At 42.5% G+C, this 16,597-nt stretch overlaps 1 protein-coding gene across 8 annotated transcripts in view; it reads right to left on the reverse strand.

Annotated features, from left to right (window-relative positions):
* Positions 1 to 5,209: 5,209 nt before the first annotated feature.
* Positions 5,210 to 16,597, reverse strand: part of qkia (QKI, KH domain containing, RNA binding a) — a 78,570-nt gene continuing 67,182 nt past the window's right edge. The window contains exons 5-8 of one of the 8 annotated variants that reach the window (XM_080512865.1): positions 14,614 to 14,701; positions 12,903 to 13,202; positions 10,701 to 10,775; positions 5,210 to 9,373 (exon numbers count right to left, since the gene is read on the reverse strand). In XM_080512865.1, coding sequence (XP_080368991.1) covers positions 9,357 to 9,373; positions 10,701 to 10,775; positions 12,903 to 13,202; positions 14,614 to 14,701 — 480 coding nt within the window. In that variant the 3' untranslated portion in view covers positions 5,210 to 9,356. Of the gene's footprint in view, positions 9,374 to 9,687; positions 10,839 to 12,770; positions 13,203 to 14,613; positions 14,702 to 16,597 lie in introns of those variants that run through there. The other 7 variants (XM_080512862.1, XM_080512867.1, XM_080512866.1 and 4 more) reach the window with 7 other exon arrangements.

Consider the following 16,597-nt stretch of genomic DNA (forward strand, 5'->3'; position numbering starts at 1 on the left):
AAACTGATCTCATGAACTTCAAATATTTTTCAAGTGTTTCAATTTCTTTCCCCTCCTGTTCTCATCAGAATTTCTTTTGAAAAAAACCCCTAATAAAATAAAAAATAAATGCTTCAATTTGGATAATCAAGACTTATGAACTAAAATGATAAAAATACACATAATTTTGAGATTAAAACTAAAATCTAAAATTAGTTTCAGAGTTTAAACAAGGTAAAGCTTTAAACTGGAGTTATTTTCGGTGGTTCTTCATGTGTTTGGGCACAATGGTGATTTTTTTTTAATGCACCTTTATATCACCCTTTGGAACTCAAATCTTGCACGCACCAAATTGGGCTTTTGCTTTAATGACACCACTTGGTGTTTTATTTGCAAAATTCAAATTTCTAAATTATTTTTCATTCATCATCAGGTGAGTGTATTTGAGAGCTAATCAAGATACTCAACACACACTTGTGTGTTTGGTAGGTTTATTTAAGGTGCATTGTGTTGTTGAAAACACGGCTGCAGCATTCAGTAGTGGTTCAGATTCTCACCTCATAGTGTGACGGTCTGATTGCATGTTCTTCCTGTACGGTTGTTTCCTCCCACAGCCCAGCAAACCACTGGAGGCCGATTGATCTGTGGCTCTAAATCAATCTTCTGCAGGTGCATGTGACCGTCAGCTGGGATCGGATGCAGCTTCGCTTCTCCAGGTTGGATGAAGTTGAGAAGACGGACGGTTTGAAAGACGAAGAGCAGCACTCAAGTCGTAGAGCATGTTGGTGAGAAACTGCTTCCATTTTAAAAAAATGTTTAAGTTATAAATGAGGAAAAGGTTGGAAATATTTTAAAATCCTTGTTATGGTCAATGAGAACTCACAGTAAGATTTTTTTTTCTTTAACATTCCAGTATTTTAACGCATTCCTAAATAAATGCTTTGATCAATATTTATAAAAGATAAACATCTGAACTGAACTGAAAATGTGCTCGTCACTGTCGAACCTCTTCAACTTTTAAAGGTCCACGATGAGAATCGGGGTGTTGGGTGTTCACGCTTGCGTGACATTTAATGATCGAAACCATTTACGCGCACATCAGTGTGCATTCGAACACAGTTTGCGGCTCATTCGCTCCGACACGTGGCCATTAGCGAGCGCTTGACCTCCGTGATGAGGTCACCAGCCGCCGCGCCGCCGCGTGTCGTCAGTCTTCATTAAACCAGATCCGACTCTAAACAGTATCAGCAGCTGATGCACGTCAGCCGTCACAAGCGGACGTGGAGCTGGGTGGGGTGGGGGTGGGAGGTTGAAAACACCAGGCCTGATGCAAACCGTGATTCCCGAAGGGCAGGAGATACGAGATCTGCTCCGAGAAGGTCGGGCTGTTTTCACCAGCGATCGCTCTGAAACCCAGCCGAGGCCTCGGCCTCTCTTAAGGAGCTCAGAGAGTTCCTTTTCCCGGGGCTGAACTTTCATTTTATTTTCCCCGAGAAAAAAAACGGAAACGGCGCGTCTTACCTTTACACTCCTCGCCAAAGTCACGGCAAATCCAAGAGAAATGTCAGCGATTAAAAAAAAAAAAAAAAAAAAAAAGTGCAGAGGCCAAAGGAAGTCCAGGTAGAGGCAGTCAGAAAGAAGCTTGTAAATATGATTCTTTATTGCACACATGACATTTGTTTTCCTTTTTTTTTTTTTTAAATGTATTTATTTTTATTTTTTTTGGTGTGAGCAACAAAAACTGGCATTACACGTTTTACACCCTATTCAAAAACTTCTCAGTCTAACCCTTCTATAAAAACAAGGTAACACAAAACAAAGACTACTTCACATAAAATCTTACAACTCCACAAAAAAAAATAATCTCTCAGATATTAGTGCACCACTAAATGAATGAGGAGCTTACAGTCAAACTTTGAATCTGAGGAAGTTTTTTTTTAATTTTTTAAATTTTGTAACTTATTATTAAAAGGAAAAACACACAAAAATCCAGTGGGGCTTTAATAAAAAAAAAAAAAAGGTGTATTTTGGTAGCATTTGCCCTTTAACCACCTGAGACCAATACTGATCGGTTAACCTGCCGTTTAACTCATTGGAGGAATGTTTGTTAAACAGAAGAAGAAAAAAAAATAAAGATTGACAGGTGAGGAAGGTAGTTAGTAGGTCAATACACTGAATGCCCTGTGACAGATTTGGACAGGCACTGAGAGGGGCAGCCTCGGCAGTATGCAGACATACTGTGGTCCAGGAGCAGAGAGCAGCTCTCGGTGAATCCAATCCCCAACAGGAACCATTAAGCCGGAGTTTAATGGTGGGAAAAGGCCTCTGTGACCAAAACTCCTCACTTTTGGTCAAAAACTTTTCCCAGTTTAAAAAAAAAAAAAAAAGAGGAAGATATATGTACACTGTGCTGGGACAGAAAAATAAAAGCAATTCTGTGTGCACAAAAAAAAAAAAAAAAGCGTTTGGCGAGATAAAGGGAGACAGAAAATTGGCACTTGAATGATAAAGTACAAAAATATATAATTTCCCAATCTCAGACAAAAAAAAGGCACTTTTAACTTGGTGCTGCAGTATTTTAGGCAGTGTTTGTAGTACATTGTGCTTCGTAGAATAACTCGCCACTTACTGTCCTTTTCATTAGCTCGCTCCTTCCTTCTTTCTTTTTTTAATTATTTTTGAAGCAAGCCACTGAAAAGAAGAAAAAAGAAGAAGAAACTCCCGGATATATAAAAGCTCAAAAGATTTGCAACAGCATAAATATATGGACGGATCTTTTTTTCTTTTAAAAAGCTGCTTGTTACAGCACAGAGGAGCCAATCAAAAACATCAAAAGCCAATCCTAGATTCATAAAAAAAAAAGCTTATGTTGACGACACGTGTACACAAGTATAGTAACAATTTGGCTGCGTGTAATCCAATCTCTGCCTCGACTTGCTGGTGCGTGAGCAGGTGTTAAAGAGGCGAAAACACCCGTTTTCTCAGATCAAAGACACAAAATGTTAATTTGAGACGGCAGAGAGATGTGAAGTTCGATGTTAGACACTTTTTAATCCCGACTGTGCCGAGACATGAAGAGAGCTGCAACAGTTAAGGCCCAGTCGGGGTGTTTGTTTTTATTTTATTTTTTATATTTTTTTTGCTGTTGTAGAGATTTAGAGAGAGAAAAAAAAGAGCGAGAGAAAGATATGTGGAGGAACCACTCGGTGGGTTAAAGTCATAATCAGGATTAATGAAGTTAATCTTCTGCTTGTGTGTCAGTGTCAATACCTCGAATTAGTGGAGGAGGAAGGAAAGCTGAATGAACCCGGGGACGAGTCACAGCAGCAGAAAGAACAACACACACTCTGTCAGTGTTTCAGACATAAAGGACAAAAAAAAAAAAAAAAACGAAACAATAAATAGTGGCTTGCTGGGAGCCGTGTCGGCGTTTTACACTGGAAGAAAACAGGAAGGTTGTTTGATCCCAAAGTACTTCATTTTGGCGTGCTGGGGTGTGTCTAAGCATTATGGATGCTCCCAGACGGCCCCTGGTATTAGCTGTTCTATCAGAAAGCCCACCGAGGGGAGAGACTCTCACCAAGCAGCTGCTGATAACTGTAATGCTGCTATCCAGGCAGAACCAGCCACAATTAAAAAAAAAAGAAAAAAAAAAAAAGAAAAGCTTTAGACATTCATGTAACTGTCATCTTATGAATTTGCCCCGAGTATCTGTTGTAAATAACTCAGCACATCTACGATGTGTGGTGATGAGATGTTCTGCTCTACATATTCACAGTAAAATTAATCCCTTTGAGATGACTAATATGCAGTATTTCTGCACAGATTGTGATTAGTCCTGCGCTAAGTAATAGTCAGAGTGAGGACGGCTGTGGAAAATGGAGTTTTAGCTTTAGGGATTAGGGTGTTAAAAAAAAAAAAAAAAAAAAAAAAAAAATACAGTACTGTGCAAACATTTTATCAGAGGGTGACAAAACATGGCAAAGCGTTCAAAAATAGAGGCGTCAATAATTGATTTCCATCATGTGACAATGCAAAGTGAATGAAGAGACTTCACTATTTATTGCCACTCAAAAAAAAAAAAAAAAGAGAAAAGAAGCTAATCTTTGTCAGTTTTTTTCTTTTCTAAAGCACGTCTGGGATCTAGTTGTTGAGATTGGAACTCTTAAAAAAAAAAAAAAAACCAAAACAAAAATAGGCACTTTGTGAAAGAGTAAAGCACCTCGACTGGTTAAAATCCCTGAACTCTCGGTCACCTGGCAAATAAAGCTTTTGTTCCAATAGCAAAAACCTGGAACCAATCAGATGTTCCCTTTCTCGGTCTCACGGCAAGACGGTCCCCGGAGGGGGGGTTTGACTGTGTGGAGTTCACATGTTCTCCGTGGAATCTTTTTATGTGGCGAGGGTGATGGTTGAAGCCCGGCTCACCCACAGAAGACGTTTGCATGAATGGGGTTTATATTGGCTTCGATTAAAGCGTGAGGGACACGGTGGCCCCTTTAAAACACGACGGAGTCCTTTTAGAAACCTTTGCACAGTACTGCATATTTCGGAATAAACAGTGGATGCAAATTCTGCAAGACCACTTTTTTTTTTTTTAAGTGTAATATGGTGGGTATCGATCACCCAGTAGTTCTCAGACCTACGCGACTTCCTGTTTTTCTCTGGGCAGAACAAATGACTCCGTCCTCGCAGGGTGTGTGTGTGTGTGTGTGTGTGTGTGGATGTTAAGCGTACAGGAGTGCGTTTTGTTCAGGAGGGAACAGCTCACCAAGAAGTTAACCAGTTACCTCAAGCAGCGTGCAGAGTAACCCCCACCCCTCCCACCCCTCTCCCGGTCGCGGTGGGGTCAGTGACACAGAAGGACAGGACAACTAAACGAGAGAGTTGCCTCGGAGAGAGACGGCGAGACGCAGCAGCAGCAGCGGCAGCGCTGGAACTGAGCGGAGGACGGCAGGTACGAAGAGTGTGAGCAGGTTTTCTCCAGCACAGAGGTGAGCGGGGCGTGAGGGGGGGGGGGGACGCTTATCAACTCGTGCACTTTCCAGTTAGGGTGGTGTGTATCGTGACTCTGTGCAGTGTGTGTGTGTGTGTGTGTGCGTGTGTGTGCTTTTACGTAGTCAGTGGAAGTGGTGGCCAGACACTGGTTTTAATCGTGTTAGTCCGTGAACCAGACCAAGGTAATACATTCATGAAACTGGTTAAAAACACAAGACAAAATATCAGCAAGTTAGTAAAATTCTTACTAAGAATGTTTTATTAAAATAAATGCCAAGAGGTTAATAAGAAAAATAACAGCATACACCATGAAAACTAAATGCAAGCATGTAAAAATACTTATGACAAGAAAACTAATAAAGTAGCTAATGAGTTAAACAAGCTGGGGATTGGCAAGAAAAACAAAATATAACAGGAGGTGGAGGGGGGGAAAAAAAAGGCAACACTCCCCACAAGAGACAGCTTTCAAGGTGTAAAAGAGACGTGGGGGGAGGAAGAGAGGGCCGTTTAAAGAGGGGGAGGAGCGGGGGGTGGGTGGGAGAGTCATTTAAAAAAAAAAAAAAAAATAGGAGGGAGGGGGAAAAAAAGCACTCAAACATGATTAATATACATATAAAATGAGATTAGAAAAATACATTATAAACCTGTAACAATGGCTGTTAATTACATTATCATACATGAAGTAGGCAGGCCAGAGAGAATACGGTAGGTAAAGAGTCGACCTTTCACCTGATGGACTTATCCAGCCTTTCCAAATGACACAGCAAGTTGTAACATTGCAGAGGGAATTTTTTTTTTCTTCTTAATACTGTCAAATGCTGAATAGCCATCTCTTGCTCCACTTTAATATTGCATTTCAATTTAAAACAATAACACTGGGAAAAAAAAGGGAAAAGAATAAAGAATAAATTCATTGACCTTTCGGTGTAACAGCATGATGAAAGAGCTATGAGTAGAAAAAAAAAACCAAAAAAAAAAAACTGCCAAGGGTTATGTTGGATCTACGACTTCCTCGATTGAATATTATGAGTTTATTTCACCTTTTGGCAATAAAGTGCCAGTTGTTTCAATAGCTGCGAGACAGGAGACCCGTCATAAACCAGGTGATGGTATGGATAGCTTGGCCGCCACGCCGACTGGACGCGTCGGGTTTGCAGCTGTTGAAACAAACAGGCACCAAAGGGGGACGAAGCCCACTTTGTTTTTTTTCTTTGTTTTTTTCTCTTCATTCCCTTGTAACGTCATGCATTATTCTCAGCTCATGATCTGCAGACCTACCGGGCTGCTATTGGCAGTTCAAATTTTGTTCTAGGAAGTTCATCACAGTCAAAAAAAAAAAAAAAAACCCAAAACAAAACCAAAAAAAAAAAAAAAAGAGACAATATTTCATATGATTTAAAAGAAAAGGAGAACAGAGGCTGCTCAGACAGCAGAGTAAAGGGCCATCATCAAGTCAAGGAAAAGAAGAAAAATAAAATCATCTCAGGAAGACAAAACCATGGCACATATTTTAGCTGGTCAAAAAAACGACTGCTATTCTTTTTGCATAGAATAACTTCGGTAACGCCGCCGTGCGGCGGGCGGCGACCCTGCTCCGCTCTCCGGAGCGAGTTTAACACGAGCCGTTCCTTCTCTGCGCCGTCTTTAAGTGGGTGCTGGATATTATTGAACACAACTGGAATACTAGAAAACAGAAACCACTGTTGATAAGGCACTTTTGATTCGATCCTCTGAAACCGTCGAGGCGTCTTCCGTCTCGGGTCTGATCCGCGCTAACTGTCCCAGGGGGGGTCACCACTGTCTTCGTCTTCCTGTCCAATCATATTCAAGGTAACAGCACTTTTTCTTTCTTTTTTTTTTAATTTTAATCTTCCCCTCTTCACCCATTCCGTTTTCCCCTCCTTTACGGTTTTAAACTTTTTCTTTTTGTTTCTTTTTTTTCAGATTTTGTAACTGCAAGTAAAGTATCAAAAGCTAAAATTGCCAAAAATAGATTTTTCAATGTTTTTCTCATCTCCAGCACCCTGTAAAATTATCTAGTTTTTGTTCTCTTCTGTATTTGTATATGCAATGACAGATATCTACATTTTTATATATTTATATATACACACACATTTATATATATATATATATATAAATATATATAGATTATATATAGATATATATAGATACATATAACGCATGTATAAAGCAATTTGAACAGGCAGGCATGGCTTACACATCCTATTTTTTTTCTTGAGAGAGTTGAACAAAAGATTTGTGGGCTCAGAGGCTCGACTGCGATCACAGGGAGGTTTGACACATTGTGGATGCGCTTTTTTTTTTCCTCTCTTCTTTTTTTTGGAAGAGTGTTAAAAGTTTCCACCTAAAAACTGATTAAAAATATAGACGTTTACAACATGCGAGAAGGCTACAAGTGTGCCAACCACACGTCCCAACTGGTGGTAAAATGTTAATAGGGTTACAAAAATAAAAAATAAAGGAAAAAAATATATATATATACGCACAACATTAAAAGAAAAATGTAAATTTGGCCGAATAATGAGATGAGTTAAAAAAAAAAAAGAAAAATGAGGAAGTGAATTGTTCGGCAATGCGGCTGATAAAGCAACTGAAAACAGAAGCTGGGTATGATGACAAAAAGCGATTATGTACAAAAAAACTTCAAAGTGTCCTTCCCCCTAGCGATGCACTGTAATCGAGTAGCGTGTTGATTTAGTGTTAATTGCCTATGTTCACTTCTGGGAGGAGGAGGGGGGGGGGTTTGAAAACAACAAAAAACAAAAACAACAGACGCTAATGGGTCAAAAATCATCTACGTGAGTGGCTGTCTGTTTCAGCCGAAGGCAGGCACCAAAAACTCACACCCTTCCAAACTCCAGAATCACAAAGAGAGCCCTCTGTGACACAGATGCATAACTGCAGATATATAATTCACTTAAAAACCCTTTGGCTAAATATGCACACTTAATACTTTTTTTTTTTCTTTCTTTCTTTTTTTTTGTCTTTGTGATCACAGCTCAGCTAAACTCATTGAGATATTTTAATTTGTCTAAATACATCAGGCACTGTATAGTGGATGTAGTGTGGATGGGGGGCATAGCAAAAGACAGTCGCTCATCAGCACTGCTCCAATGTCCCCGAAGCCTCAACACACCCTACTTTCATTGTAGTATTAAAAAAACAAAAAAACAAAAACAAAACACACACACGCACACGCTCACACACATACACTCACACAGACCCATCAGCCCAAATAGTGACCTTCCCATCTTGCCCTTCATCACTTTCATCGTTTCTGCAGCCTGCTTCAAAACATTAGTTTGTGTGTTTATTCTTGTGTTATCTAGAGATAATTATCTGTTTTATTTTGGTTAAATCTATTTTAGCTAATTAGTCACATGTGAACAACAGAAAAATCAAGTGAAGAAAAAAAAACAAATGACTCAAAAGAAAAGCAATTAAAAAAAGAAGACAGGAGAAAATAAAAAAACACAAATCATGAAAAAGCTTTTTTTTTTTTTTTTGCAATCATTTCAGCCATGCTTAAAAAAAAAAAAGAAAACCCAACACAGCAGACAGGAAGCTGTTTAGAGGGGCACACCCAGAATGTGTCAGCTCGTAATTACATTTTAGAGCTCAACAACTGAACTACATGTGGAAAATGACAGAAATTAAACAAGTTAATGTGAGTGTGTGTTCTCGTTCCTTCTGTTTCTTTTTCTCTGACAGCAGGTGGGTGTCGGGGCGGGTGGCGAGCAGGTCGCTGCTCACCGGGACAAAAAAAGGACAAGTTTTTTTTTTTTTTTATATAGATTTTTGGAAAAAAGGGTGGGGGGGGGGGGGGGGGGGGGGCTTTTGGGGAGGATATCATGCCATCACTCTGAAACCAAGTGGTTTGCGTCAACTGGGATGACAAAACGAGTGAGGTCACCAAATCAGAGCAATCGGAGGAGGGCGGGGTCGGGGGTCTTTATTGCTTCAAAATTCAGTGCAGATTCATGAGTAATACCACAATCACGTCCACCCAGTGTATGATTCATGACGAAAAAGAAAGAGAAAGAATGGGAATTGAACTCAATGAACAGAGGGAAAAAAATTAAAATAAATGAATAATACACAACTTGGTTGGGTTTTCGTTGTGTTTCTGTGAAGATTCTCCTTGGTTTCTATTCTTTTTGTTCTTTCTTTTTTCTTTTTTCTTTTAATGTCAGAACGTGTTAGGGTAACTGTACGGGCAGGCGCCTCTCTCTTTCTCTCTCTCTCTCTCACTTGCGTCCGAGAGGCTAGCAAAAGGCAATTACCAGTTAACTGATCAGCAGGCAGGCTTGGGGCGGCTCGTCATTGGGTGAAGAGTTCAGAGGTCAGAAGGTCATGTGTTAGTTGCCGGTGGCGGCTAGGTGGTTAGAAACAAAAACAAAACAAACAGAAAAAAAAGATAGAAAGGATATTAGTGTCAGCAAGAAGAGACTGGAATGACATCATTTTAACAATAAAATGAATGCAATCTATAATTTCCCCCACCCCCGCCCTCAACTTTGCCCCCCTTAATCCCCCGGCAGTATGAGATGAACCCAGCTAATCTCATAATCATGACGGGCTCACGTCATGATCCCATCTACTAAGCCCCGCCCCAAATAAAGTGGTTTAATTTAAGCACACATTGCCCCCAAAAACAAACAAAAAACAACAACAAAATAAAAAGAAGCAGAGAGAAGTTGAACAGACAAACATAAATCTAGTGTTTTTAGTGTCTTTCAGGTTGGAGTGCAAGTTACAAACAGTGTGATTAGTGGTAAGGAGACTTAATACCAGTAACTAGTGTTTGGTGAGGAATAACTGGAGCTAGTGTTACATGTGCAATGAATAGATGAATCGATGCTTTCCGATTCCTTCTCTTTATTTAGCAGTATATCTTTTATAGAATATAAATATACACAAAAAACCATAAATACATTTGATATAAAATGCTCAAATATAAAATGACAGTACCTCCAAGTACAACTGAAATATTAAAAAAATGCGTGTTTAGCTTGATTTCAATATACTTGCAAATACACTGCAGAGAATGCGAGCTATCTCAGCTTATGCCTGTGCGTGTCTATCATCCATAGAAAAATAAAAAAAATCCAAAATAAATTCAAATTTCAAGGTGAAATGGTGACTGGCAGCAGCGTGGCTACTTGTCTCCTGCCTGTTGTGGCTCTCAGATACAGTATAGAAATGCTTCTCTTTCTTTTTTTTTTTTTCCTCTGCTCCTTGTGAGCCGAGGAGATAAATCATGTATGGGTACAAGCCTGCCCCATTTTAGGCTCTAATCTCACATCACAGGAATGTCATTAAACACCTTCCACACTGCCTGCAACACACTACCTGCCGTGGCTTCACAGCTGCACAAACCCAAACCTATTAAGATATACTTTTGCCTGAGCTTTGACATATACACAGTCTGCACACACTGTATATGTTAAGTACTACATGTAAACAAAATGTGCATACCACAATCAACCATTTAGCTGGCGTGTGGATGTATGGGGGGGGGGGGGGGGGGGGGGAGGGGTGGGAAAGGTGGTAGAGGCGAGGGAAAGAAAAACCAAAAAATAAAATAGGAAAAAACAAAAAAAATACAGACAATGTACAAACTCCCAACTAAGGCATTGAGGCATAATAATCATTGAAATGCATCAGTCAATAGCAAAGTGTAGCTAAGAGACTAAACTGACCTCTGTCAGCGGTCACAATCCTTTGGTAAGGATGGACCCGCGTGTCATGCCGTCTCACTTTAGTAGCCATTGCACCTAGATTGTAACAGGTCCACAAGGTTAGAAACCGTTCACTTTGGGGAGGGGAGAAACAGTCATCTTTTACAGTAAGAACATTCACATTTTAACCATTATCATATAATGTTTGGATAATACATCAATACACAGAATAACATATTACAGAATATAGTACATATACACATAACACTCATATCTGGTTTTTTTCTTTTCTTTTACATGTAAAAAATGCAGTAGAAAAAAATAATACACCTTATAGGAGATTTGCTTGGTATTTTAAAATAAAAAGCATAACTTAAGTACTAAAATTCCACAGTGCTCAAGAGTAATAAAAAGGGGGGTGGGCTCCTTGAAAAGGGGGGCAGGTAAAGGCTATGGGCTCCTGACTGTCTAGAAAAATAATGTGAGTCTTCCTGTGAGGTCCAGAGAGGAACTGAGAGAAATTTGTCTCTTTATTTTGAAAGGTGGGGAAATCCAATACCACTCTGATGGTAATTGAATCGCGCCAGACACCACCTGCCTCTCCCTCTCTCCTTCATTTTCTCTCCCCCGTCTCTCGCTACCGCTCTCCAGGTCAATCTGCTCATCGGTGGCAGGGCCTGTCATTTTTGCCCACAATATTTGTCACAACTGATTTCATCACGAGGCCGAGGCGTACGCGGCACAAACAAAAGGTTTGTTGTGTGGCACGGTGTGTTCAGGTTTCACGAAAAAAAAACGTGTAGAAGGAATTAAGAAAAAGAATTCAAGCCTTCCCAGAGGAGGCAGGGGGATGGAAGGGCGCATGTGAAATAAGTTACAAAATTCAACGGGGATTTAGCTCTGGCATTGTAGACGGCGAGCTCTTCCTGCCGACTACGCAGCCAACTACATGACTCCGAAAGTAGCAGATGGCCTGACATCTCCTTATTCTCGGAGAAGCCGGCGGAGGCTGGATACAGTATCGCGGGCGTCCCGAGCCAAGTCTGCGAGGGAGTGCGAGTAACGAGAGCGAGCGCGTTCCACGGGGGCCCCCCCCGTGTAGCTGAAGGCACCGATCGATAGAGTGAGTAAATAAAATGCACTAAGCTGGTGTAACCCTGCAAGTTTAAGAGAAAAGCCAGTCCGCTGCCCCGGTCCGTTCTGCACGTGAGCCGCACCGGCACCTCAAACGCACAGGTCGGCTGGAATCACGCCCGTGTCAGCCGGTGCCAAGTGATGCCACAGACTACATTATAGGAGCTGTGTGTCAAATTAAAGCTTGAAAGCAGCAGACATAGGCTTCTCCTGTCCCTACTGGCTCAAATACAAACATAGACTGTACATATTCGATTATTTTTGGCATCTCTTTGGTAGCAGAAGTGTCGAGCTTAAAGCACCATGAAGATATAAGCAATGGAGCCATCGAGGTGCCGAGCTGGCCTCCTGACACAGAAAGTAGGTGGGACGTCGGGTATTAGCACGGGGGCTCAAGTTCAAGTGGGGTGAACCTAAGACAATGGAGAGAGGGGGAAGGAGAAGAAAGGGGGAAATACTGGAGGAATTTAATGAACATCCCCAGTGGGAGCGAGAGAGGGACTATCTGCAGGCATCAAGGCCTGCCTGCAGAGAACAGCGCAGTGAAATGATTTCAAAAGCTGCAGAAATCCGGGGGGATCTGCCGCCAGACTGAATATGCCTCCAGGCCAGTGCATGAAAGGGTTAGAGAGCAGGCTGCGTGTGTGTGAGTGCGTTTCCTTCAGTGCGCCTCATTTCACACAGAGGCAAGTCCTCGAAGAGTGGAGGCAATGTAAACCTGAGAGCGTGACTGTTGGGCCAGAGTGTAACTGAAACGGGGAAATAACCTCAGCCTGCATAATGAAGAGACGTTTCCAATAGCCTCGCCCTCACAAGGTAACTGCTGTCCCCCTTTGCCACCATAACATAGAGTCCATATGAGCAACATATATCTGGTTTATCCCATCACCAAGAGCTCCACCAGCACATCCACCCAGTGACTTTGATTTGATCCTCAAGTGGACACGACATATTTACCTTTCAACAAGTCCTGACTGTGGCTCATGGAAGCCGCGTCCAGCACCCCGACTCCGGGGTAAAACAAGCTGCCCTCCTGTCCGGGCTGGCTAAAGTGGGCCGCGGCACCCATGCTCCCCCAGGCTCTCTTACCTAGAACCCCACTGTGCTCGATGGGGTACTCCAGCAGGGAGGTGGGTGCCAAGGCGTAAGGGTAGTCGTAAGGGGTGGTGTAGATAAGCCCGCCATCCGGTGTGGGAGGCACCAGGGTGGGGGTGCCATTGGGCAGCATGGCAGCCATCTGAGTGGGCCGGATGAGGTTCATGATGGGGGCCCCTGCTGGTGTCGGGGGCCGGAGTGCCTGGGGAGGCAACACCTGACCTGTGGGGGCCGCTATGAGGCGGGGGCCCTGAGCGGCTGCTGCCGCCGCTGCAAGAGAGAACGCAAGGGTGGCTGCCATAAGCAAGAGAGCAAAGGACAGGAGAAGAAAGAAAGAAAGAAAGAAAGAAAGAGGACAAGAGATAAAGTGCCATGTGGTCGATCATTATCACAGATGAACAGTGGAAAGGTGAAAATACAAAAAAGAGGAAAAGAAAAGGAAGTGGCAGGGACAGAGAGAGGAGGGGAGAGAGGAGAGGAGCAAAAGGGAAAATTAGTCCATGCAATGATCATGGTGGTGAACCACAAAAGCGACAATCTGTTGCAAAACAAAAATAAAAAGGTCAACATAGCCAAACAAAATTAAAATAACCCCACACACCAAAACACAAAAAGCACATAATACTGCTGTCATCCCAGTGCATTTGAAGCATACCGATCACCAGAGCAGCTACACATCAAGCCACTGGAAATGGCATGAGACAAACATGTCAACAGAAGCCGAGCCGGGACTCTGTGCGAAGGACACCGTTTTCACGAAAGAAAACTAAAACCAATTGTGAACCTGGCGTGAGTGAGGAGGCGCCCCCAACTTTGAGGCGCTCGCGATTTTACAGGAATTGCAGTCCTCTGCACAGTCACCAGTCGATTTCAGTTGCATGACAAATGAACACACAGATAGTTTTCTTCCAGAGGCTATGCATCAGCACGTGCTAAGAGCCGTGCCACACAAGCTTCCCCATAGGCAGCTCTACGGAATCAAGTGCTCTGGAAACCGTGGTTAGCTGGTAGGCTAGTTTATCACGGCTACCTTCTGGGAAGTTGTTAAATATTGAAAATCCAACACCGATATGAATCACTTAAGCTTTTATACAATACATTTCAGCCCAAGCATACAGGATAGCCCACTTTAAGACTGCATTTCCAACATGGTGCATGCACAGGTTCTGGATTAAGTGACATATACATCAAGGATGAGGGCTGGCTGTGATTTGCTTGTGCTTGCAATTATAACTTGGAGATTACAGATCCAAAGGATGTACATGTGTGATCGAGTGACTGACATGCAAAGTTTAGCAGGTGAAGTACGGCAATGTGCTCAAAGTTTGAAGTCTGCCAGGAGCAAGTAACACAGAGCATATGCAGGGGAAAGGTGGATGGAGGGATGATCCAGGAGGAAAGAAATATGGAGAACGAAACAGAGGTACTCCTACTCATGGATGGAAGACAAACTGAACTGTTCGGAGAGAGAAGTCTGCATGTGGTCAGAGATAATATGATGGTATGTACACAGGAGAACCGATTACACATTAATTTAGTCAACGTAAACAATGTTCGTTAATGTGAAATAATGGGAAGGGGGGAAAAAAAGCTATATTTTCCTAGTATAATTAAATGTAGTCTGTTCAGTTAAAAGATTAGTCGTGTTTGGTGTAGAATGGATGGACTGTGTGTGGCAGAAGTGTTCTCACTGCAGCTCACTCACGTGTTTTGATGTTGTTGTCTCTATACGTCCCATTGAGAATTGCGAGCTCCATCAGCTGCATCTTCTTCAAATTGTCTTCTCCCTCCGCCTGCAAAAGACAAGCATTTCAAACATACATTAATTCGTCATCTCATGCTAAGTTCACGTCCGCTGACACCCGTTTATAAGCCACAAGACAACCACTTCACCTGAGCGTGCGTCGGGGTGTTAAAAAGCAAGAGAGGGGCGGCTAAACCAATCGGACATGACGTGTCCTCTTGTCTCCACCCCACGCGAGTTGGATTTGGTTATGGGGAGAACAGAAATGGAGATAAGCTAAAGTGCTGTTGTCATGGCGGAGTGCCTTGTTGTGACTAAAATGCTGACAGAGACATTAAGTGTGGGAATGCATATTCATAATCCATATCAGAATGATAATTACTGTAATTTTCTTTGCTCCCATGTGCGCAATCAAATGCGCAATAACCGCCCTGGCTAATGTCAGTCCTGTCAATTAATGTTTGGATAAATAAATACAAAAGCAGCAGCCACTGTCATTATCGCCAAATTAGGGGACTGAAATTATTCACGGAAAGCAATTAAGATAGCACCCCTCCTCCCACTCTCACCCATCCATTCCTCCCCCTTTTCTTTCTGCCTACCCCCCCCCCCCCCAACCCACCACCCACCCACCCAACTCCATTTCCCCTGAAGCGACCGAACACTCAATAACCATGACAACACAAAAGCCCCTGTGATTTTCCAGGTTGTACATCATCATTTAAGCAGGGCCTTGAGTCTCCCACTGAAGAGTGCAGAGAGGCTGTGTGATGCCTGTCTGACCTCAAGTCAACCTCATGATTTCAAACCTTTTACATCTGCTGAGGAGGACATTGTGACACTGTTTTTGCTCAATATTGCAACACACACACACACACACACACACACACACACACACACACACACACACACACACACACACACACACACACACACACACACACACACACACACACACACACACACACACACACACACACACACACACACACACACACACACACACACACACACACACACACACACACACACACACACACGCACCTTCTGCATGTAAACACATCATGTGGCTGTTAGCAGAGCGCCGACACTGGACCGCCTCCGTTCCTCTACTCTATCTACACACTGTCTCCTGGACTAATTCACAGTTCAACAACAGTCTGCCGCTTCATTCGGGGAACGATAAGGGAAGAAAAGACGCGGAAGGGGAAGAGAGAAAGAAGAGGAAAAAAGAACGAGGGCTCAGAGTTAAGCCCTCCCCTGAGACTCCTCTTCAGCGCAGCCACAGAGAGGGAGGAAGAGAAAGAGCGAGGTTAAGCAAGAGAAAAAGTGACAGAGGCTGGTCTCCCTTGACTAAATATAAGGCAGTGGCTTCAGAGCAGTCGCAATATTCAGCTGTGTGTGCCTGTGTGTGTGTGCGTGCGCAATATTTAGTGTACCACAGAGCTGCCAATTAACGAAGCAAGAAAATTCTCCCTCTCCTTCGGTACCTCCACTGTGCTCTGCCTCTATTCTTTTAATGGGGGGGGAAGTCTTAAAACACAACAGTGGCACCAGATTTTCCTGAGCTGCAGCACTTCTCCCTGCTCAGACAAATCAGATGCTCCGAATACAGGCGCGAGTGATGTAACATCCATGCTTAGCCTTTACATAAAATACTTTTCAAGAAATTCCGTCAGATATACAGCTGCAATGTTGTTAATAATCATTTTTGTGTGAAGTTGCAAAATGTTGTGCTGTTCACTAAATTAAATCATCAGCTGAACATCACATCAGCACGGTAATTTAAAAAGACACTTTATCTTTTAGAAACAATCACAAACAGTTTTCAGTCTGTGGGGTTGGGTAAGGGTCATTTAAGCAGCGTTGCCTCTAAATGAACATGGTCAGGGTCAATGGCTAACATGCTAACACGGGCCACTGAACCCTCTTCAGCAGCGAGCCA

This window comes from Blennius ocellaris (genome assembly GCF_963422515.1).
Source record: "Blennius ocellaris genome assembly, chromosome: 17".
Classification (NCBI taxonomy): Eukaryota; Metazoa; Chordata; class Actinopteri; order Blenniiformes; family Blenniidae; genus Blennius; species Blennius ocellaris.